Consider the following 24375-nt stretch of genomic DNA (forward strand, 5'->3'; position numbering starts at 1 on the left):
CAGGATTCTCGAAATCAACCCTGAGTTGATGACTGAAGTGCTTTGACACTTTTTATTTTTAGTGTAGTGGTTGGCTCGATTCGATTTTAATAAACAAATCCATTATTGTATGTTTGAAAGTATCAGATAGTGGACAAGCACATATAATTAAATTAAATTAAATTAAGTTCGATTGATAATGCGACAATGTTATTATGAAGACCATCTCAGTGCAATGGGCACAATAATTTCTAATATGTAGAAGATTGCCTTTGGAATCAATTCTCCAGCTTGCAGATTCTGAATTTATATATGAGTTTGTTTTAGTTCACGCAAGTCGAAAGAAGAGCAGAAATTCCCTGGTTCTAATGAAATGGTTGAACCGAGACTTTCTTTGACAATAATGAAGCCCCAGCTGATCACCTAAACATCAAGAACTTGTTCAGAGCCTATACCAGGTACAACATTGAAGTTATTCGATGCCGAAAAAGACCCGTCATTAAATAATACATATAATGTACATTTGAATCCACATCTTGTCTCAAACAATTACTCGACCATTCTAACAACAAAAATCAACCTTCTTTTTTGATGATGACATATAATATTGTCATCCCACATTGGCAAATAAAATCAAATCTGGCCCTTCCATATCCAATTCCTTTCCCAAATTTTCTAAGTCATGGTTCACGATAGAAAAATGCAACGTGAACTTGCAGCTCTTTCTCGCTCTGATCTGGTTTCAAACCCAGAAAACCGATCAATACAACCAGTGGAGCTTCCCTTACACCCCCCCACCACCCCCGGGAAATCACACCCTTTCCTTACTATCAACTTCAATTGGAGTGTACATAAAGTAGCTTAGCACAAATTGCAGGCTCTAAGAACAAGGCATTCTCGATCTTGATGGGAACCTGCTGTGAACCAATGAATTCCTGCTATTTGGAGTGTTAATCATTTTCCTGAACTTGGATTGCCCGTCGGAACATTGTGCCGTTGCATGGCAACAACTGGCTCGTTGCATCGGGAACAGCGGAAAGATTGTACAGCAGCACACCGAGTACGGAGACAGTAATAACAATACCTGCATCATCACAGAATGTGCAGAATCAGAGGAGCCATCTAAATGACACAACTTCAACCAGATCGGATTAGGTTCAGATATTCCAACTCCTGATTAACCATCTACTTGATTGTTGTAATTATATGTATTACATAAAAATAAATAAACAGTCGAGCTTACGTATATAGGTTAAAAAGTCGACCAGTAAAGCATATGCTGAAACTGCATTCTACATTGACAAAGCTTTGACTTACAGGAAATTGAGGTCCATCTGAACAGATGGCAGTCATGAAGTCTTACCTATGCTGACAAGGGAGAGCAAGAAATGGAATGCTTGGACTAATCTGACAGATGGGGCAAGTAGAGTCATCCCCTTTGGAGTCCATGTTTTTGTCCTTTGAAAAAGGCCGGAGAAGGTTCTGTACAGATGATGAGTTGAGAAGAGGAAGCAGCAATAACAGCATTTCCTGTGGAAACAGAATTTTAAGTGTCAACTAGTGACAAACTTATCAGCATCTGAGTCTATGCACATCTCATGTCACCAACTTTCTCTGCAAGTGTAGAGTACACAAAATGGAAAATTTGAGAACAGATAGAACTAAGATACAGCCTCGTACTCAACAATCCCGAAGCAGAGGTTCATCTCAAGGGATTTTAAGACTCAGTACAATATTCCAACAACTCTTTCCAAAAAGAAAAAAAAAAAAGCCGAAGAGAAGCTAAAACCTTCATTAAATCAAGAAACTCTAATTATTTCAATTGACTGATGTTTACTGGACCACAAGACAGGAAAGATTCTGAAGCACTCAGAAGTCAAAGTCAATTGAAGGATCAGGAAAGAAATTATCATCACACAAGGGCGACAACTAGGGATTGGGAAGATTACCGAGAATTCATTCCAGACTAATTGCCGATTCATGTACTCGAAGCTTACAGCTCGATTCATATTAGGGCTCCCGTACACCAGCCTTGCTCTCAAAGCTCTCTCAATGAGGTTTCTGTACCTGCAAAATTTCAAAAGAGATTTTACTTATATGAGTAAAGAGGTAATTATCCAAGAATATTTGAGTATTTTAAAAGCAATCTGCCTGAAACCCATTCAAGAAGGTCATTATTTTTTCATTTCACTTTACTGTTGAGCTTTACTAAATTTCCATATACAAGAGAACTTCCTATGACCACAACTTACGGAAAGGGCATCCTTCCAATAGTTGAACATATCTCCTGTAGTTGATCTTACCAGCAAAATTTTAAGTGGGTCATTTATGTCTCCCACTCTGCCTAAGATCCAAACTACCAATTGGCATGTTTCAGACTCAATAAAAATTGCAATACATAGAACAGTCAATGCCCAAGACAGTACCTTCCAGTGCAAAGAAATACGAGCAGGTTTCCAAATGAAGCAGCTTTATAAAATCCTTCTACTCGCTGCAGCAGGATCCAAGCCAACCTGACAAATGACCTCTGCCGGAGAAGGAATTTTGGAGATTCAGAATTCCAAAATTACTGTACTGCAAAAAAAAATGCCAAGAAAAGTACCACATTTTACCTGCTCGGTGTCACCCCATCTACGAAAAGCAGAGAAAGATTGTAAGCGGGCCCAGATATATTGCCCACCAACAGTGGCAACGCAATACCAAATCTTCTGAGCAACAGTAAGACCAGGTCCTTCCAAGCCCGTTCTAACTGGAGGATTGAGAAAAAGAGTAATCCTTTTACAGCGTATTCAAAAAAAGCAAGAACAAAGGTAATTTTCAGTTTAATACAAGAATAGTGTCTACAACTTAATAGTCTACAATAGAATAATGATTTTTAAGGCAAGATGAGAAGAAAAGAGGAAGCAAAATAGGATCAGGCAATGCACTATAAGATATAGCTTACCTTTCCCTCTGGTCTCTGATGCACGCTCATCTCTGTATCTCAGATTCATCAGTCCAATGCCAGGAGTAGGCTTGTCAACCCAAATGGAAAACCGCCAAATGAGAAACTCGAGGAAAGCATCGAGTTCTGGTTCATATTGAAATAACATTCCTGGCTAATCCCAAAAAGAATAAAAGGAAACCAAAATTAGTGGAGACAAACAAAAAGCTATCGCCACCTCTGAATTAATACCATGCAGCAAATACCTTCATCAAAGAGAAGACCTTCACGAGCTGTTCTTTTAGCATGGCAGACATTTCAATATCCAATCTTGCAGCATCAAATTGATTGACTCTAGATATTGAGATCGGGATAACCGTCTGCATCATTGCAACATTTCTTGGGTGAATGCTAAATTTTGTCAAGAAAAAAAATAGAACAATGATAATAAGCCCCGTTCTTCCAATGACAACAGCTCTCAAAAGTTATGATACTCCATAAAGCTGCAGAGAGATTCCCTTTTTCCAACATCAACCCAAGTAAAATTACAATCAAAAAAATGCAATTTTGAAGAACGCAAAGATTTAAACAGTATATAGGGCACATTCTGCAATCTACATATTGGAAAATGGAACAGTAAGCTTCCAGAATTCAGCCACAACGGCAAATCTTCTGCCCTGGAAAATTCACTCTAAGCATATGGAACTTATTCAACCCAATTTCAGCTAAGAAAACCCATAGAAACGTCCGTCAGTTTAAAACCTCGATAGCAAATCCTAAATACTGATAAAAATTAGACCAATTAGACATAGGAATCCAGACAACTCAGGTACCCGGTGGGATAGGGTAACGGATTGCCAGTGAGGCTGCAGTCGTCTGTAAGAATCACGCCAAGCATCATCCGGCGGCGGAGGAGGACTGCTGCTGCTACCGCCGCCGCTCATCTGATGTTTCTGCTGGGCAGAGCGATGGAATTGGAGCCGGTGGGAGCTAGGGCTTCTTCCAGCAGATGAAGACGATTGACGACTAGAGACAGAGGGGGAAGGAAGAGGGCAGCCGAGGTTATATGAGCGGTCAAGTTAAAAGAGGCGGTTTTGAGCCGAGTCTGGGTCTACCTCCATGTCCATGGAAAGAGCCACGACACGGACACAGAGACACACGGAGGCAGGAGAGAGAGAGAGAGAGAGGCAGATCGGCTGAGCTGAGCCACTTTTGCTTGTTTTGGATTTAGTCACGTTCTAATTTATGATCACACTTCCCCATAAGCCAATGATATGATAATATGTAATTCTTCGAAAAAAAAAATAATGCGTAAATTCGTCATGTGGTAAGAGGAAATTGGTGAAATTACAAAATTACTGAACTTTCTTTGAATTTCCCATAAATAAAATCCGCTCTAATCACCGTCAAGAATTCAGGTATCGTAGAGTTGATTTTGAGACAATGAATGCAATATTATTGATTTGAAGTCACTCTCTTCGAGCACTAAAATAGTTACTCTTGATAGAAAGATTTTTCGTAAGTGAGATTCACAAGCCGCTTAAGGTAATATGTTGGACCGTGATTTTTTAGATTAAAATTTCTCATTAATTTTCATTAAAAAAAACTCTCAATAATGTAAGTGGTCATAGAGGGGCACTCCCTTCAAAAACGGACACTATTCAATTCCAACCATTATGAATATATATATATATGAATATGGAGGTATGAAAATCCACGATAACATAAATTTGAGCCTCATTGATAATATTAAACCGTTTTAAGTTAGTAGAAAATCTTTCATATATTATGTTTACACTTCGGGAAAAAAGGTAGGCACGACTTTCAAATTTGACTCGATTAGGAAAACCCGAGCTATAGCTACAAATCACAAAGCATCCATGGACTATATCAACCTCAAATGTTACGATGTGTGAGCCTCCATCTTCTCAATTTTCTTCCCAATAACACCCCCAAGTTCCCTCTCAATCTCCTCAACTAATCCCACTTCCCCGAATTTTCTCAGCCCTCGGATCAAAACCTTCACAACGTGCTCGTCCACCGTACACGTGGACTCCCACCCGCTCCTCCTCATCATCCCGCATATCCTCACCGTGGATTCCCTCCTCTCCGCTCCGATCACAGCCGTCAAGAGCCTCCCCAGTCCTTTTCTATCCCGGCAGTCCACAGCACCGCCATCCCTCTCCAGCTCCGCCACCAGCTCGTCGATCGCCTCCGCCTCGCCGCTCCTCGCGAGCGCGTGGGCCACGTCGGCGTAGAGGGAAAGGTACTCGGTTCCGCCGGGGTATTCCGACCGGAGCGCGGCGAGTACAAAGAGCGCGAGGGCGCACTCCCCCTGCCGCAGGAGCTCCCGCAGGGCCGCGACGAGGTCGGACTTAATGAGGCGGGAGAGGGTCTTGCCGATGAAGGAGGCATCGGCGGAGTTAGACCGCTTAGCTCGTTTAAGGGACTGGACGGCTTGGATTGCCTCGATGCTGAGGGTTCGGCCCTTGACGAGGGGCCCGCGGCCGTCCCGTGGACCGCAGCTCACTTGAACGTAGCAGCGGTGGGTTGGGGCGGAGATGGCGCCGGTGACGGTGGCAGTGTGCCTCGGAGAGATGGCAGGGATGGGTTTGAGGAAAGGATTGGGATTGAAGCCCAGGAGAGATGACGCCATCGGAGGTGAAGGGAGTGAAGTGAAGACTGCGAAAGAGCTGAAAAGAAAAGCGATAACGGACTTACATTAAAATAGAGTAAATTGCATTTGAGACCCTTGAACTTTCACAGAGTAACCACTCGCAGGAGTGTGCGGGGATACTGAGGGTTCCTAAAATCAATCTAGCATACGATCCGGGTAACTCCAATTATTAATAGAGTAGGGTTCGGATAGTGATTTAAGAAATCGATGGAAATAGATTTCGGTTCTGATTTCAACATATTGGGTACAACGGAACAAGTATATGAGATCTTTTTTTTTTGAAAAAAAATTATATTTATAATTCTCTATGTGCAATATTAGTAGTTCTAAAATCCTAAAGAGAATTCCTTTGCTTTATCTATTTAGAGGAGCTACATCATCCTTTTTTTTTTATTGCGCTAAACAGTTATGTAATTTTAGTTACTTATTTGCTTTATCTACTAGATAACCTTAAGAAGAGCTACATAATTCTTTAGTTTTATGGATGGATAGATGAATGAAATCCGATTAATCTATGTTGACATTTGTATGTTTCGAGTGATTATAAATGAGATCTTTCGATTTTATTTATTTCATTTATTTTGTTTGAAGGGAAAAAATTACATATTTTAATAGGGTACTCGAAACCTATAGTATAATTTAGGTTTCGGGTAAGTTTGTTTCAGGTCCTAAAGGGTATTATTCAATTCTAAAATTTTGAAACTTGTCCATTACATTGTAGGGTTTGTGTACTGTGAAAAAAAAAAAGTATCCAAATCTGTACAATTTTACACATGAGCTCTTTCATTCCAGAGAAAATGCAACCACCTCTAGCACGATCAACTTATATTGCACAAAGTCAAACGAAACAAACAATCCTCTTATGCAATCAATAAAACTTGGTGCACCGTATTATCAAGTAAATTATTAAATATTTTATTGAACATTAAATAAAACTCTTTGAAATTTGTACATTTTATTTCAATATTTGAATATTTTACTTCCAAGTATGTGTAATTTATTTTGAAATATGTGCAACTTTACTTTCTCTATTAATAATTTACTAAAATTTCAAGTAACTTATTAGAAATTTTAATATTTTATTCTGATTATATGGTGCAACTGTTTACACTATAGATCTTCGTGAAATTATAAGATTTTATTGTGGTGGTTCTAACTAGGAATGCAACAACTTCAATCGCTTTAGATCAGTTCTGGATTTTCAAGAATTTTTTGAGACATATTGTAATTAGGAAGTGAAAGCAAGTGGCATATTTGTTCTTATGAAAAGTGTTATTTAATAATTAGATGCTTTGTATTAAATTTTTATCGTAATTTTTAATGATAATCCTGAGAAAGGGGAGAGAAACATAAGAATGCACTTGAAAAGAAATATAAAAGGTTGTATTTGAAAATTTGAGTATTACTCAATCATTTAGCTATATAACACCCAATCAAAATGGTTAAAAATGAGAAATTAGCCTCACACGCCTTTAAATTTTTACTTACAAGTATTCTGATTGATATTTGGACGAGTAACACTTAAACAAATATATGTATATATATATATATATTTGAGTTAAATGCACTTTACCTCCCAATCTATGAGGAGAGTTTGGGTTTGCCTCCCGACCTTTAAATTTTTGCAGAACACCTCCCGACGTTACCAGAAAATAAGTACGATGCCTCCTCAATCAATTTCCGATCAAAATTCCGGCAATAAAAAAAGCACATGTCCTTCACGTATCAAGTAGTTGCGACCCATCTCCCAGCAGCGATGGTCTCCTCTCTCCGACAATCTCTTGCCATGCTCCAATGTAGACAGCAGTGACCCATCTCCCGGAAGTGACCCATTTTCCTATTCAATCTGCTGAATTTGTCCTATTTACACCCTTTCAATCTGCGTTTTGATGTAATCGTTAAGCAATTCAATTGTTTTATGTTTTCCGAAACCCGACAAACACTAGAGTTTTATTGTTTCCCACGAGTTTCGTTTCTTATCGAATCCGAACATGGATCAAACAACTTCTGCTCCATTTTGGGGAGTAGAAAATGGGGAATTGTTGGTGTGTTATTTAAGAATTAATTATTCTCACTATGTTGCTATCTCTGTGCAGGACAAAGAACGAGCAATAAATGGTGGTGTGAGACAATTTTACCTTTTTATTTTGACATGTAAGTGGATGTGTTCCTTTTTTTGTTAGAATTTTGATTGAAAATTGGTTGAGAGGGCATCTTGTTTATTTTCCAGTAAGAGCGGGAGGCATTCTTAAAAAATTTGAAGGTGATGGGACAAACCTAAACTCTTCTTGTAAGTCGGAAGGTAAAGAACATTTAATTCTTCTTTTTTTTTTTAACTTATGCGCGAGGAGAATTAAAAAGACAAGAAAAACTTGAAAATGGGAAACGAAGAAAAAGGCATATTGGCGTCGACAGCAGGATTCGAACCTGCGCAGGCAAAGCCCAACAGATTTCGAGTCTGTCTCCTTAACCACTCGGACATATCGACGCTTGGGTTTTGGGGAAAACAGACACTTTTATATCGCTAGCATGATTAATTTTGGGCCCAGAATCCATAATGATAAGTGGACCAAGGTAGGTATTTAAGTTCGGTGGGGCATTAATATAGTCCGTGAGTAATCATTTAAGATTCGAATTTTAGTAACGTACTTCCAAGCCTTGAAAGGTCATTCACGACAGTAGAAATGTTGGCAAATGACAGGGGCAGGCACAGCATAACACGGGTTATTTTTTCCCGAATCGCAACCTTCCCTAATTTACAAAATTTCATTTTCCTATCCGAAACCGATTTCAAAGTCGTTTTACAATAATAAAATGGTTTGGGAAAAAATTGCATTTTCAATTATGTTAACCGAAATATTTCAAATCAAGAAAATAAAACATTAGTGTAAAAGTCGTACGAGAGTTGAACCGAGATAGAATAAAAGCCTACAAAGAAACTAAAAATAAAAGCGGGTATATATAATAAACTTTCTACAAAAGGTCAAATATACAAACGAATTAAATTTCCAATTAAATGTGAGCTCAAACCTCTAACGCTCGGAGAGAAAGTTGAACCCGTTCCTTTTATGATGTTTTGACTTTGAGTAGGTTTTGATAAGTTATATTTGTTTTCCACTTCTTTATTTTTATTATTTAAATTATTAGAAAAATCTGAATTTCATATTTATTATAACAAGATATATATATATATATATATTCGGAATAGGAAGTCAACCGCAGTTTAGAATTGAAAAACAGCAACTGACCTCTAAACCGAATTATTCCTTAAACCACATAACTTGTTTTTAATAAAAAAAAATCCGGTACATGATGGTTATATGAACGGTTTGATTATTATTGTCATGCACAGACCAAGCATATTTACTGCTCTGCGTTGATGGCTATCACTTGCAGTGCAGGTGTCGAAGCTCAGTACAATCATTTCATCCATGATTATACCTTAACATGAATCATTCTTCCTTACTAATCTGAAAAATCCTCGATTTTGCCATAAAAACTTAAAAGGAGGTGAATTACTGAGCTGAACAATATCCGGACAGAGAAAAAAACAGAAGTCTTACATTAGCTAATAGCTCAACTTATAACTATATATTCGAGCACTGCTTTTCAAATAATTAGATGCTAATTAAGAAATAATTTTGATTTTAATTGTGGAAAATGACAAATAATTGTGTAGTGTATTGAGTTAAAGTTAAAGTTAAAATTTTTTACTTGAGAAATGTGTATTTTTATTGTGTAGTGTGTTGAGTTAAAGTTAAAGTTAAAATTTTTGTGATTTTAAGTGCGAAACCAAACGAAACAGTAATAACTCAATCTTTGGATGTATTAAAAATACAAATTATTCCTTTATTCGATCTTTCCAAGTGGAAAAGGCAAATCAACAGTTCAATGACAATTTGTGGTGACTGAGGAAGAATTTATAATTAAGGGAAAAGGGAGGAAGAGAACTCATTACATTATAACGTGGATTAGGTGCCATCAAATTAATTATAAGAGGAATCCAATTTATCAGATGGGTCTTCCCGCATGATAAGCTTGTGTTTGGTTTTAGAGTTGAATAGAGTTGAGTTTTGATTTTAATTAGTTTGTAATGATTGTATTGTTGAATTATGAGAAAAAAGTGTGAAAAATTAATGAATAGTTGAAATAAAGTAATAATTAAGTAATGATTGTATTGTTAAATTATGAAAAAAGTAATAAATAATTTAGAAAATTTAATATTAAAAATTGAATTGAATAGTTAAAAAAAAATTTTAAAATTAAAAAGTAATAAACACATCCCCTTAAGTTTGGTGGCTTCACGGTCCATGTTTGGCCATTAATTCGGCACATTGATTTCACTCTCAGAAGGTTCTGTTTTACCCTGTACCTCTGTTTTACCTTGTACCTCATGTCCATCCCTAATCCAGATGTAAGTGATGAAATATCCATCGCAGCGCGTGTACGGATGATACGAGCAGAACGGCAAAGTGACATTTATAAATTCTTATGAATATTTTGATGATTTAATTCTAGCCAGAAAAAATTAGAGCTTATTTACATTTTCAATTCTTTCTTTAAGATCAGTTTAAAAAATTAATCTTCCTCTTCATTTATATCTATATTATATCTATACTACAAAAGGGAACATGGTGTAAGTTAGGGTAAAATTTCTTATCCCAAAATGCCCATTGCAAATATAAAATTACCGATTTACTAATCATTAAATCATTGGAAGTTAAAAGAATAATTTAGTAAATTCATATTTTATTAACTACCAAAAAAAAAAACTTATCCTTTCTCTTTCTCCCCCCAAACCCGTTCCCTCCATCTTTTATCTTCCTCAATATTTTCTTTTATTATTTAATATTAAAATTAATAAAAGTCTTTTTTAACCTCTATAATATATTGAAAACCGACTGGATTATATATCTATAAAATTATTGCATGTAAAATTTTCAGCTCAAACTTAGGTTGAAAATTTGTGCGTAGCGCAAGTCATTTTTTAATTAAATTTTGTGCATAGTACGGGTCTGCGTCTAGTTGTCATTTAATTCTATTCGCGAGTTAAAAATTGTACATGTGTATGTTTAATTTTTTAAATCTATAAATAGAACTAAACTAAAACAAATTATGGTTACCTTAAATTTATTTATCATTTAATAGTCTTTTTGGAACCAAATTAATCTATTGATTATAAGCAGAAATTTAAAATGGTTATAACAAGAATTGATTTTCTGATTCTTTCTGTTGTTTTTGCCTATCTCGATATAATTGAATAAGCAAACAATATATTAAAATTTTGTAAAAGCCCTAATTAGATGTTTTAATTATATTACAAATTAATCTTTTGGAAGTGAATAATATGCTGTTATAAATTCACTCTAGTCAAACTTTATGGTTTGTTATTATTCTAATTTATTAAAACAACATAAATATATCAATTAATATTAATGTGAACATATAAAAACTAAAGTGATATTAAAAACTTCCTATAAAATATAATGAGATCATATGTACTTTGAGATAATTCACATTCTCTCGATACTTATTGTACCATTTGTCAACTCAAATGACCATAAAAGAATCTTTGAAAATTTTCAATTTATTGTAATATTTATTATTATTAAAATCAAGCATCTTAAATAGTATGATTTGACTTATAATTAAAAATTATCAGTATATTTGGTTTTAGAGTTAGGTAGAGTTGAGTTTTGATTTTAATTGAGTTGTAATGATTGTGTTGTTGAATTATGAGAAAAAGTGTGAAAAAATAATAAATAATTGAGAGAATTTAGTATTAAAAATTGAATTGAATCTTTAAAAAAATTAAAGAAAATGAAAAAAAGTAATAATTGTGTTGTTAATTTTTGTTGTGTAGTGAGTAAAATTAAAATTAAAATTAAAATTTTAAAAATCGATTCTAAAATCAAACAGGTTTAGTTCAAGCAGAATTCCCCAAAAGAAAACCGTGTAACATAAGGACAGAAAGCTAGTAAACTTGTGCAATCATTTCTGACATTCATTCATTATGTTGCATCATTTATGTCTTTTTTATAAAAAAAACCAAGATCATTTATATTTATGAAGTGACATCCGACATATCATTTCTGATTCAAATTATCATATATCATTCATTTATTTCTAAGTACCAGCTTTTCATGCCCAAAAAAGAAAAAAAAAATATACCGGCCTTCCTATAGTGATCTAATGAGAAATCTATACATTTGATCTTTCAATTTTGAATGTTTTTCTATTTTCGTCATTTTTCTATTTTTTTATCGTTTATATTCTATACTTTTAAATACTTGTCTGTTTCAGTCATTTTCCTTTTTCTTGATTCATTTTCATCGAACATCTTTGATAACTTTTCTATTTTCATTCTTTCATCAGATTTTTTATGACAAAAAAATTTGAACTTTAGTCATCAACCTTTCAAAGTTATCTTTTATCTTAATTCTTATATTTTATTCAATTTTACTTAGTATTAAACGTTTTGTTTCTTATATTCTATCCCTTGAATTCCAATAAATGCCATCACTGCATTTTAAAATTTTTAAAAATTATTATTTTAATTTCAAAAATAAAACAAATTATGTCAAAATAATAAAAGAAAAATCGTGAAACTACTCGAGAGAATGAGCAGGGACAAGCATTTAGGTCGCATGCAATCTCGTCTGGGGCAATGACATTTTGCATTGGGAGAATCGATACTCAAATTTGCAAGTAAAGAAAGGGAAAAATACTAGAAAAATAAAGGCGATTATGATTCGATAGCCACAAATCACACCTATAGCTATGAGGTTGGTAGTGACACACTAAGCAAGGACATGATACAACTTGATGCAGGAAATGATATTACAAAGTGTAATCGTGGATGAAGGTATAGGCCTAAGGTGACCTCCTCTAATGTGGTAGTGCCCGACTTCGTCCTCTATTGGCTACTACCGCCTCTCCCCCTCTCAATTTACCATCTTCCCTTTCAAAATATATTTTGATAGATTTTGTTTTATTTTTGGAATTAAAATAATAATATTTTTTATAAATTTCAAAAATATCGTGTGAGCATTTTATGGGAATTTGAGGAGTAGAAGTATAAGAAACAAAACGTTTGATACTAAAGAAAAACTGAAACGAAAAAAGAATTAGGATAAAAGAACAAGTTTAAAAGGTCGATGACCAAATTTAAAATCTTCTCCAATAAAAAAATATAATAAAATGAGGAAAATAGAAAAATGACTAAAGGTATTGGACGAAACGAACTAAGAAAAAGAAAAAGAACTGAAACAGAAAAGTATTTAAGGGTATAAAATCTAAATGATAAAAAAAATTAGAAAATGGACTAAAATAGAAAAGCATCCAAACTTAGATGACCAAATGTATAGTTTTCCTGCGATCTAATTTTTATGGAACTAAAGCTTTTACAATTATCAATGATAGTTGGTTCAAGTGATTCGACTCTTATTTTCCTTAAGTAAGATATCAGATTCAAGATTTGTGGATGAAGAAAATTCACATTGGAAAAACTTTACCGCTTAGTGGACCGACCATACTCAACTAGATTAGTTATGGCTCATTGGGCTTCTGGATATTAGGGTTCATACCCAAAAAAGGCTTTTACAATTGATAGTTGGGGTCTTCTCGTGAATCCGCGTTCATTTGATAGTTAAACCTTAGTTTTTACGATTTATAGTATAAGGTTAATAACAAAAAAAAGCATAAATTTTTCACATTTTAACAATTATAGCATGAACTTTTTTCCTTAATCTAAAAATGAATAAACTTTCGATTTGATAACAATTCTAACACGGTATCAAATTTTTCATTAATTTGGATAAGTCTGTCTACCAGTTTAACAAAAATTTTAAAACTTTTTATTTTTTATTTTTTGCAGAAAAGAATTATAAACTAAATATCTCCGGCAAGCATATTGATTCCTCATCAATTTAAATAATAATTAATTTCTTGGTCCAACTGTATTAGACAACTGGTAGAACTACACGTCCACACAATTCCTCATCAATTTGAAGCCGCCGGCGACCCCAATCGAGGATGGTGGCCGAAATCGAGACCCCTACTCCCTGGAATCGGGAGAACCCTGAAATTAGGGATTCTCCCAATTCCGGTGGGCAGAGCCACGACCCGACCATCCTCCTCCCGATTGGGTTGTTGGCCTCTTTGCGTCCTTGATTAGGTCTAAATTAACAAAAAATTTGACGTTGTGATAGAATTGTTATTAAATCGAAAGTTTATGTATTTTTAAGTTAAAGAAAAAAGTTCATGCTAAAATTATTAAAATACGAAAAGTTTGTCCCTTTTTTTTTGTTATTAACCCTATAGTATAAGATTATTTTCTTAATAACTTTAATTTTAAAAAGCCTCTTAAAATATATGGAGCACTATAAGTATATGCGGGGGAAAATTTTACAATTCCACATACATTGCGTATGAATATATATATATATACACATGCAAGTAGGTTCTTACGCCTCTGCCACTAGATATATCGCCCTAATTAGATTTCTTGGAGCTAATAGAACTTAGAGATTTATAATTTCTCATTGAGGCGTACGCGCATGTTGCTATCATGTACAGTCTACTATATGTTGTTCTTTTTCTTTTTTTCTTTTTTTTGGATAAGTCATTCTACCAGTTTACCAAGAATTATTATTATTATTTTTTGCAGAAAAGAATTATAAACTAATTATCTCCGACAAGCACATTAATTCCTCATCAATTTAAATAATAATTAATTTCTTGGTCCAACTGTATTAAAAAACTGGTACAACTAGCGTCCACTCAATTTACTGAACCGTACCCCCTAAGCTGATCACCCCATAGCCCATAATTCAATTCCTTCCTTCAATGGCGGTCCAGCTTTATGATCACGATGATAATCAACCTGCTGTATAGTAATTGAGCTATAGCAAATAATGGAGGATTCCTCTTCGCCAGCTTCATCTGCTTTGCCCCCAAACCCTTCTTTCCGTCTCATATTGGAAGAGACGCTGCCGCTGCCGACTACAGAACCAACAAGCAATAGCAATAGGTTCGGCCTCGTCAAGAGCATATCCACCAAGGAGTCACGGCTTCCCTCGTTCTCTGACTTCCCGGCCACCCCAGCCCTTTCTCCGTCCCGCCTCAGCCTCCACACCTCCTCCTCCCAGTATTACTCCCCGCCCCACCCCTTTGTGGCCGCTACCAAAATCTCTGCTGAATTTGATGCAGCGGCTAACTTTCGCTGTGTCTTCTCCGTCCTCAAGAAGGATGGTCAGGTTGGTAGAGGTCATTGAGTTATATAGCATATATATAGCTATGTAGATTACTTAGATCATATATATAGCTATGTAGATTACTTAGATGCATGGTCCCCGTTATATATGCACATAAGTAAGTCGATCGAATGGCTAATGTTATATGGTAATAGTAACTAACCTAGCTTGAAATATGGTTCCACGCGTACGTAAATCGTTATAGTAAGAACCCATTAACCGATATAATATCAAACCTGCTCCAATAAGGTTGGGACATGATATCGATCATATATTATAACTTAATCCATGTTATTCAGGGATGTACTTGGATCCTATATATAGATTCTAGGGAAAATAATCACATATAGCATAATTTTTACCTTATTTTCACTTTCTAATACATTTTAAAAAGTTATCACGATCTAGCACGAATCACCATTTTATTCCCGGATCTAGCACACCGTTAAACTCCATCTAAAAACCGTTAAACACCGTTAGACGGAGTTTAACGATGTGCTAGATCTGGGAATAAAATGGTGATTCATGCTAGACTGTGATAACTTTTAAAAACGTGCCAGGAAGTGAAAATAAGATAAAAACTGTGCTACATGAGCTATTTTCTCAAAAAGAAATATTTACCCATCTTTTCGGTATTCTGATTTTAATAGTTTTTGTGAACCGTACGATCTCAAAACGAGGTGAAACTTTTACCCCATGTTCTTGATATTATTATAAAGCTCAAAACAAATTTTTAGATTTTTCTGGATGGTAAATCTTCAGATAAAAAATATTTATCTCATTTTTCGGTGTTGTGATTTAGATAACTTTTGTGAATCGTCCGATCTCAAAATGAGGTAAAACTTTTACCCCACGTTCCTGATATTATTATAAAGCTCCACACAAAATTTCAAAATTTTCTGGGTGGTGAATCTTCAGATAAAAAATAATCCTTCTTTTCGGTGCTTTGATTTTGATAGTTCTTGTGAACTGTTCGATCTCAAAACGAGATGAAACTTTTTCTCCATGTTACTAACATTATTATAAAGCTCCTCACAAATTTTCATATTTTTCTGGACGGTGAATCTTCAAATAAATTATATTTACCTATCTTTTCGGTGTTATGATTTTGATAGTTTTTGTGAATCGTCCGATCTCAAAATGAGATGAAACTTTTACCCCATGTTTCTGATATTATTATAAAGCTCAATACAAATTTTCAGATTTTTCTAGGTGGTAAATCTTCAAATAAAAAATATTTATCTCCTTTTTCGGTGTTGTGATTTAGATAGCTTTTGTGAATCGTCCAATCTCAAAACGAGGTGAAACTTTTACTCAACGTTCCTGATATTATTATAAGGCTCCACACAAAATTTCAAATTTTTATGGGTGGTGAATCTTCAGATAAAAAATAATTACCCCTTCTTTTTGGTGCTCTGATTTTGATAGTTTTTGTGAACCGTTCGATCTCAAAACGAGATGAAACTTTTTTTTCCATGCTCCTAAAATTATTATAAAGCTCCTCACAGATTTTCATATTTTTCTGGGCGGTGAATCTTCAGATAAAATATATTTACTTATCTTTTCGGTGTTATGATTTTGATAGTTTTCGTGAATTGTCCGATATCAAAACAAGATAAAACTTTTACCCCATGTTCCTGATATTATTATAAAGCTCCACATAGATTTTCATATTTTTATGGGTAGTGAATCTTCAGATAAAAATTATTTATTCTTTTTTTCGGTATTCTAATTTTGATAGTTTTTGTGAACTGTCCGATCTAAAAAATACCTGAAACTTTTAAACAATGTTCCTAATATTATTATAAAGTTTCACACTAATTTTCAAATTTTTATGGCCGGTGAATCTTCAAATAAAAATGGGAAAAATAGCCCCATATAGTACAATTCTTATCGTATTTTCACTTCCTAGCACATTTTTAAAAGTTGTCACGATATAGCACAAATCACCATTTATTCCCGAATCTAGCACGCCGTTAAACTCCGTCTAACGGTGTTTAACGGTTTTTAGACGGAGTTTAACGATGTGCTAGATCCGGGAATAAAATGATGATTCGTGCTAAATCGTGACAATTTTTAAAAACGTGATAGGAAGTGAAAATAAGGTAAAAACTGTGTTATATGAGATTATTTTCCCTAGATTCTAATATATATTAACAGTACACTCTTTTTTTTTCTTTTCTTTTTTTGGCTTTAACTAGGACAAAAGCTCAAGCGGATATATGTGTCTGGGAAGTGGGAACTTTTGTTATTGTGAATATATAGTCGGTATCGAGACCATCACTATCGCACTCAGAAAATGACTCCAAACTACTATATACATATCAAAACTAACAAAATATTGGTGTCTGGGTTCTCTCCAAAACCTAGGTTTTATCTATGTCAATTTCGAACAACCTCGTCTACACTGGCACCGAGAGCAATGTCATTAGGGTCTGGAAGCTCCCAGAGTTCATCGAGTGCGATCAGCTAAGGGCCAAGGCGCACAGGGCGGTTGCAATGGCAGTGTCGGGTTTCAATGATCAGGTTTGTGCGGCATATTCTGATGGCAAGGTCCGGGTTTGGCGTAGGATGTGGACCGGTGGCTCGGTAAAGCATGCGAAGATAGCGACAGTGCCCAGCACCGGCAGTTTCGTCATGAGCTACATAACCGGAAAAGACAATATGGTAAGGTTAGATATAAGTGACTATTTCTTTCTTTAAAGGTTAGATATATGTTATTTGATGTGCATTTATCACTGTATTGACTAAGTTTTATGAGTTTGGTGGTTAGTGAAAAGGCATTAACTTTGTCTTGCTCGGCTGCATAAATGGAGCCGTTGCATGTTTCTATATATGCACACACACACACATACATATATAGGTAACTCCACAATACAATGGTTTGAAAAGCAGAACAACGACACCTTCAAGGAAATTACTTCATTTTTTTTTTTGGATTATAAGAAAAGTTGATAGGTCGAATACAAGTAGCTTTTTGAAAGAGGCGCGCATGTGTCATTTATTGCTAAATGGTTTGATAAACATATTACCCATTTTGAGCAATGGTATCGAATTTTTTTTTTCAGTCATAAGGAATGTTTATAGACCTAAAATACAAGAATATGGAATACTGCGAAATAAAAAGACACATAATTTTCACTAATAAGAATCGAATTCAAGATCTTTTGGTTTGTAACTTTTCTTTTTAGTTTTTCATGCATAATTTGTTAATGTTGAAAAATTATGTTGAGTTCTCTTATCTTATATATTTTTTTCCTTATCTTATTTGTAAAATTAAATTAATGTTAGTCAAATATTTCTAATGGTATATTGCCATTGATTGTAAATTATTATTTTCAACCTTTTACAATACATATTATATACATATAGTAAAATTAGCAGAAAATTGATTATTTTGTATCTAATGTAACACGCAGGCTCCACGACTAATAATCTAAATGTATATATAGAGTTGTAATTGATTTATTAAATAAGGGTAGACAAAAAATATCAAAATAATAAGGAGTAAAGTGGTAAAATCATTAAAAAATTCATGTAAGTATTCTCTCTCTCTATATATTTATTATGAAGAAAAATATTCAAAGATATTTCAATCACCTATTATCATATGATTAACATATAATATATTCATCATTTTAAGAAAATAAATAATAATTTATACTCATATAAACTTAAAATTAATTTTTAAAAAATCTGACATTACAGCTAATCCTATAAAAGCTTAAGTAAGTAAAACTCTCATAGAAGTGACTGAGTCATTTTATCTAAAGTGTTCAAATTTATAAGACTTAATATATGGAATATCAATTATAGTGTAGAAGCAAATAACGAAGTTTAAAAGTTTTAATAGACACTACGATTCTTATTCTTTCGTAAAATAAAACTAACGATCTTATTTAAGAGTATTAAAACTTTAGATTAATTTGTCTTAGAAAGTAAATAATAGCAATGATGCATATATTACATGAGTTTCTTACTAGAACTTTTTTATATATATTTAAATGTATATTCTTCTATTACAAGTTTAAGTTTAAACTTCTATGATACTTTTTTATAAAATCCTTGCAACGCACGTGTTCAATAAACTAGTTATACATTTAACTGAAGACTTGATCTAATTAGGATTATTCAATCAAAGAGAGTGCAACTCAGTAGCTATGCCCTCGCCTGCTAACCAAGAGATTTCGGGTTTGATATTTATGATCCCCATTTATTATCTATTAGGATTTCAATTTCATTTGATTAAACCCACGGACCTTCTATTATAAACTATGACTGTCCAAAATATCCAAATAATCTAAAAAAGAATCCCAATAACCAAAAATTTGAAATGAGACTAATCCGAGAATTTGAATATGTGGTTTGATTACAATGCAGTTTATATTGAAATTTTGAATATGGTTTGGTTTCGATTTCTAAAGTTAAAAGTTGAAAAGAACGAATCACACTGTATATATATGTATTCATATTAGATTTTTCTTTCAATGGACGTAGCAATCCTTATCATGAAACAAATATTTTTTTCGGTTACAATAGGAGACTCATGGCCTAGTACAAGAAAATGGAAATGAAATCTAAATAAATGGGCACGGGTAGTCCCACTGATGAGTATCGAATCCGGAACCTCTAGGTTATCAGGTGAGGGTGTTAACCACTGCACTACACCCCCTTTCTCATCATGAAACAAATAGGGAAAATAACCTCATATAACACAATTTTTACCTTATTTTCACTTTCTAACACGTTTTTAAAAGTTGTCACGATCTAGCACGAATCATCATTTTATTCCCGGATCTAGCACATCGTTAAACTCCGTCTAAAAACCGTTAAACACCGTTAGACAGAGTTTAACGGTGTGCTAGATTCAGGAATAAAATGGTGATTTGTGCTATATCGTGACAACTTTTAAAAACGTGTTAGGAAGTGAAAATACGATAAGAACTGTGCTGAGGTTATTTTTCCTTTTTTTATTTGAAGATTCACCAGCCAAAAAATTTTGAAAATTAGTGTGGAACTTTATAATAATATCAGGAACATTGTTTAAAAGTTTCAGGTATTTTTGAGATCGAACAGTTCACAAAAACTATCAAAATTAGAATACCGAAAAAAAGGGGTAAATAATTTTTATCTGAAGATTCACTATCCATAAAAATTTGAAAATCTATATGGAGCTTTATAATAATATCAGGAACATGGGGTAAAAGTTTTATCTTGTTTTGAGATCGGGCAATTCACAAAAACTATCAAAATCATAACACCAAAAAGATAAGTAAATATATTTTATCTGTAGATTCACCGCCTAGAAAAATATGAAAATCTGTGAGGCGCTTTATAATAATTTTAGGAACATGGAAAAAAAAGTTTTATCTCGTTTTGAGATCGAACGGTTCACAAAAACTATCAAAATCAAAGCACCAAAAAGAAGGTAATTATTTTTTATCTGAAGATTCACCATCCATAAAAATTTGAAACTTTGTGTGGAGCTTTATAATAATATCAGGAACGTGGAGTAAAAGTTTCACCTCATTTTGAGATCGGACGATTCACAAAAGCTATCTAAATCATAACACCGAAAAAGGAGATAAATATTTTTTATTTGAAGATTTACCCCCAGAAAAATCTGAAAATTTGTGTTGAGCTTTATAATAATATCAGGAACATGGGGTAAAAGTTTCATCTCATTTTGAGATCGGACAATTCACAAAAACTATCAAAATCATGACACCGAAAAGATAGGTAAATATATTTTATCTGAAGATTCACCGTCCAAAAAAATATGAAAATTTGTGAGGAGCTTTATAATAATGTTAGTAACATGGAGAAAAAGTTTCATCTTGTTTTGAGATCGAACAGTTCACAAGAACTATCAAAATCAAAGCACCGAAAAGAATGATTTTTTTTATTTGAAGATTCACTGCCCAAAAAAATTTGAAATTTTGTGTGGAGCTTTATAATAATATTAGGAACGTGGGGTAAAAGTTTCACCTCATTTTGAGATCGGACGATTCACAAAAGTTATCTAAATCACAATACCAAAAAATGAGATAAATATTTTTTATCTGAAGATTTACCATCCAGAAAAATCTAAAAATTTGTGTGGAGCTTTATAATGACATCAGGAACATAGGGTAAAAGTTTCACCTCGTTTTGAAATCGTACAGTTCACAAAAACTATCAAAATCAGAATACTGAAAAAATGGGTAAATATTTTTTTTGAGAAAATAGCTCATGTAGCACAGTTTTTACCTTATTTTCACTTCCTAGCACGTTTTTAAAAGTTATCACGGTCTAGCACGAATCACCATTTTATTCCCGGATCTAGCACACCGTTAAACTCTGTCTAACGGTGTTTAACGGTTTTTAGATGGAGTTTAACGGTGTGGTAAATCCGGAAATAAAATGGTGATTCGTGCTATATTGTGATAACTTTTAAAAACGTATTAGGAAGTGAAAATAAGGTAAAAATTGTGCTATATGGGATTATTTTCCCAAACAAATATTTGATGTGTGTATTGAGTTATGGGCTTCATTCGTTTTGCCCCATTCTGAATTATGAATTTGATGCTATTTTCTTGATTATGAGCTTGTAAGCTAAATGAAAAGTAGGTTCAATATTATTTTGCTGCTGGTTGATTTATTTATTTATTTCTTTTTTCTGCTGGATTGATTTTTTTTATTGTTTTTGGATGCATTACGTATTATATCTAGACACTTTTTTTGGTAAATAAAATTTATACGGATATGGCCCGGCAGGGGAAATAATAGATCATAATTAGTTTGAATCGATTGATTTTTTTTTTCTTGGTTATAAGTAAAGATGCATATTGATATTTTACTAATATGGCAGATGAAGCACCTGGGCCCCATCACATCCCTCGCCATCAACCCCACCGGAGACATCCTCTACTCCGCCTCCCTCGACACCACCGTCAAGGTCTGGCGCCTCTCCGACTTCCGCTGCATCGAGACCTTCCAGGCCCACCCCCAGTCGGTCAACGCCATCGCAACTGGCCCCGATGGTGTCCTTTACACGGCTTCTGATGATGCCACCATTCGTGTATGGCGGGGCCACCTCTCGTCGTCGTCCTCCTCCTCCTCCTACTCGTCCTCCCTTGCCACAGCCCACTCCCTCATCCTCACCCTCCGGGCAAAGAACTCCCCCATTAAAACCCTGTCTCTGGCCGCAGGTGGCGAGGTGCTCTATGGCGGCTGCACGGACGGCTACATCCACTTCTGGCTCAGGGCAATCAGCTCCTTCTCCACGTGCCAGCTGCAGTACTGTGGGGCACTCCAGGGCCACTCGCACGCTGTGCTATGTGTGACGAGCCTCGGCCGTTATCTAGTCAGTGGCTCGGCCGATGCGACAGTGAGGGTCTGGGCCAGGGAAACAGGAGGTCAGCACGAGTGTGTGGCGGTTCTGCTGGGGCACAGGGGCCCGGTAAGGTGCGTAGTCGCCTACCGGGACCGCATGTTAGTGAAGGAGGAGGATTCGTTGGTCGGTGGTGGTTGCACGATATGTACTGGGAGTCTGGATGGGGTTCTAAAGGTTTGGCGTGTCACCGGCGTTTCCGACCGAAGTGTTCAGTCTTCTACAAGAATTGCTTAAAAAAAAGATTAAATTAATTGTAAAATTAGCAATTTTTAAGATAGTTTTCAAACATTGATTGCTGTAAAAATATTCAATAAGTACTTTATAATGCTTGATCCGATCGATAGGGTGCATTTGAACCTCGAATATTACATTGTTTTGGTACGTACGTGGTCATGGTGGGTTTGGATAACTCTTGAATTTATATGAAAAGATCGGAAAATCGAAAGCGTGGGCTCTAGCATGATGAGGAAGAGCATTAGAATTTGGCTGTTACAAACTTACCTGCATATCCGTAATACTGTTTCATGTAAGTCACCGTGGCGACCAAGGAAGAATATCCGTAGCTCATATCATTGCTCTAAGGCATATGTGCAGTATTGGATTGATCTTGACTGGAAACCGAAATACTGAATTCTTATGAATAATTGCTAATTCATATGCATATCACATGCATGCTACATATATATATATATATACATATACGTATATGCATACATAGCTTAAACAATGATCAGTTAGGAACCATTGTAATACGTATCATCTGAATTAGATCAACGGGTGTGAAATGAAACTTCAACCAGCCGAAATAGAAAAAAGGCTTTCACCCAAAAGTTAGTAGGAAGTACATTTGAAATCTGTGATGAACTTGCATATAGCATGGCCCGGTCAGCTACCGCGGCTGCATCTCCAGATCGCTGCTAGAATGACCGTGGCGAGACCGTCTCCTCCTCGTTGAGACATAGATGAAGTGGCAGATTATGCGGAGGACGATGATGATCCCTAGAATGATTGCGGCCGATATAACAGAATCCTTGACAGTATGATGATGCTTACACTTGAAAAAAATTCCAAAGCACACCATAGTATTCTGCGAAAGCCAGCCATGTTGTGTGTGGAGAGAAATATAATGGTGAAACTGCGATTGCTGATTTTTAAATTCTTGCCTTGAATTGGGAGAAGAATAGTACACTGTTCGATCACTTCTTTTCATAGTGAAGCATGGAATATCCGTTAACGGGAACTTTTGAATTTCACTTTTCTTTTGGTGCCCTTTTCATTACACCTTTATTTAAAGAAAGAATTAATTTAATTTGGCAATGAATTAATTTATTTTGTGGGGTAAAACATTAATTAATTAAACACAATTAATATATGCGAGATGCTACCCCGGCATTATAGATAGCTTGGCGAGAAATTAGCTTGTTTCGATGGACGGTAACGACTAGCTAGCTAGCTTGAGATCAGTGTGTAAGATATGTTCGAATTCGAGTAGCCAAGACCGTACAATCTGTATAGTTGCTTGGCACATATAAAAGAGAGGTCTTCATGAAAAAGTTGGCGCCCCTGGTGGAATGATATCGAGCCAAAAGTATGAGCTTCTTTTAGTAATACTATCATATCTTTTCACTCGATCACTACCTACTTCTATTAATTAATAATGAGATTATCAAAATCTATATATATATTAAAATAAACTACGCCAAATAATAAATATCTGTAATAAATGCTACTAATAATTTAAAAATAAATAACTATAATTAATACAATAAATATATTATAGAATAAATAAATTCTCATATATTATAATATATAATATATATAACAATTCCACATACATAATTAAAATATAAAATATTCTATATATACACATGCAGCTTATCAAAAATATATATATACACATTAAAGTAGGTTCTTACCCCTCTGCCACTATATACATGGCCTTAATTAGATTTCTTGGAGCTAATAGAACTTAGAGATTGAGGCGTACGCGCATGTTGCTATCATGTACAGTCTACTATACGTCGTTCTTTTTTTTTTTTGGATAAGTCATTCTACCAGTTTACCAAGAATTAATTAAATTTTTTTTTTGCAGAAAAGAATCATAAACTAATTATCTCCGGCAAGCACATTAATTCCTCATCAATTTAAATAATAATTAATTTCTTGG

At 34.6% G+C, this 24375-nt stretch overlaps 3 protein-coding genes and 1 non-coding gene across 4 annotated transcripts; 1 reads left to right on the plus strand and 3 right to left on the minus strand.

Annotated features, from left to right (window-relative positions):
* Positions 1 to 451: 451 nt before the first annotated feature.
* On the minus strand, positions 452 to 4148 carry LOC116199134 (peroxisome biogenesis protein 2). The gene is made up of 8 exons (XM_031529428.1): positions 3736 to 4148; positions 3169 to 3282; positions 2924 to 3077; positions 2592 to 2728; positions 2406 to 2506; positions 1929 to 2046; positions 1343 to 1509; positions 452 to 1063 (listed from the first exon to the last, which is right to left on the minus strand). Exons 1-8 carry the CDS (start codon positions 3844 to 3846, stop codon positions 934 to 936), a joined length of 1032 nt encoding a protein of 343 aa, XP_031385288.1. The 5' UTR covers positions 3847 to 4148; the 3' UTR covers positions 452 to 933.
* Positions 4149 to 4492: 344 nt separating this feature from the next.
* On the minus strand, positions 4493 to 5681 carry LOC116199136 (protein THYLAKOID ASSEMBLY 8, chloroplastic). Its single transcript, XM_031529430.1, has one exon. The coding sequence runs from the start codon at positions 5556 to 5558 to the stop codon at positions 4806 to 4808; it is 753 nt and encodes a 250-aa protein (XP_031385290.1). The 5' UTR covers positions 5559 to 5681; the 3' UTR covers positions 4493 to 4805.
* Positions 5682 to 7985: 2304 nt separating this feature from the next.
* On the minus strand, positions 7986 to 8067 carry TRNAS-CGA. Its single transcript has one exon. It is a non-coding gene; the product is annotated as a tRNA-Ser (tRNA).
* A 6300-nt stretch (positions 8068 to 14367) lies between these two features.
* LOC116199337 (protein JINGUBANG-like) lies at positions 14368 to 22585 on the plus strand. Its single transcript, XM_031529659.1, has 3 exons — positions 14368 to 14836; positions 17204 to 17500; positions 21684 to 22585. Exons 1-3 carry the CDS (start codon positions 14495 to 14497, stop codon positions 22440 to 22442), a joined length of 1398 nt encoding a protein of 465 aa, XP_031385519.1. The 5' UTR covers positions 14368 to 14494; the 3' UTR covers positions 22443 to 22585.
* Positions 22586 to 24375: the final 1790 nt, after the last annotated feature.

This window comes from Punica granatum, chromosome 3 (genome assembly GCF_007655135.1).
Source record: "Punica granatum isolate Tunisia-2019 chromosome 3, ASM765513v2, whole genome shotgun sequence".
NCBI lineage: Eukaryota > Viridiplantae > Streptophyta > Magnoliopsida > Myrtales > Lythraceae > Punica > Punica granatum.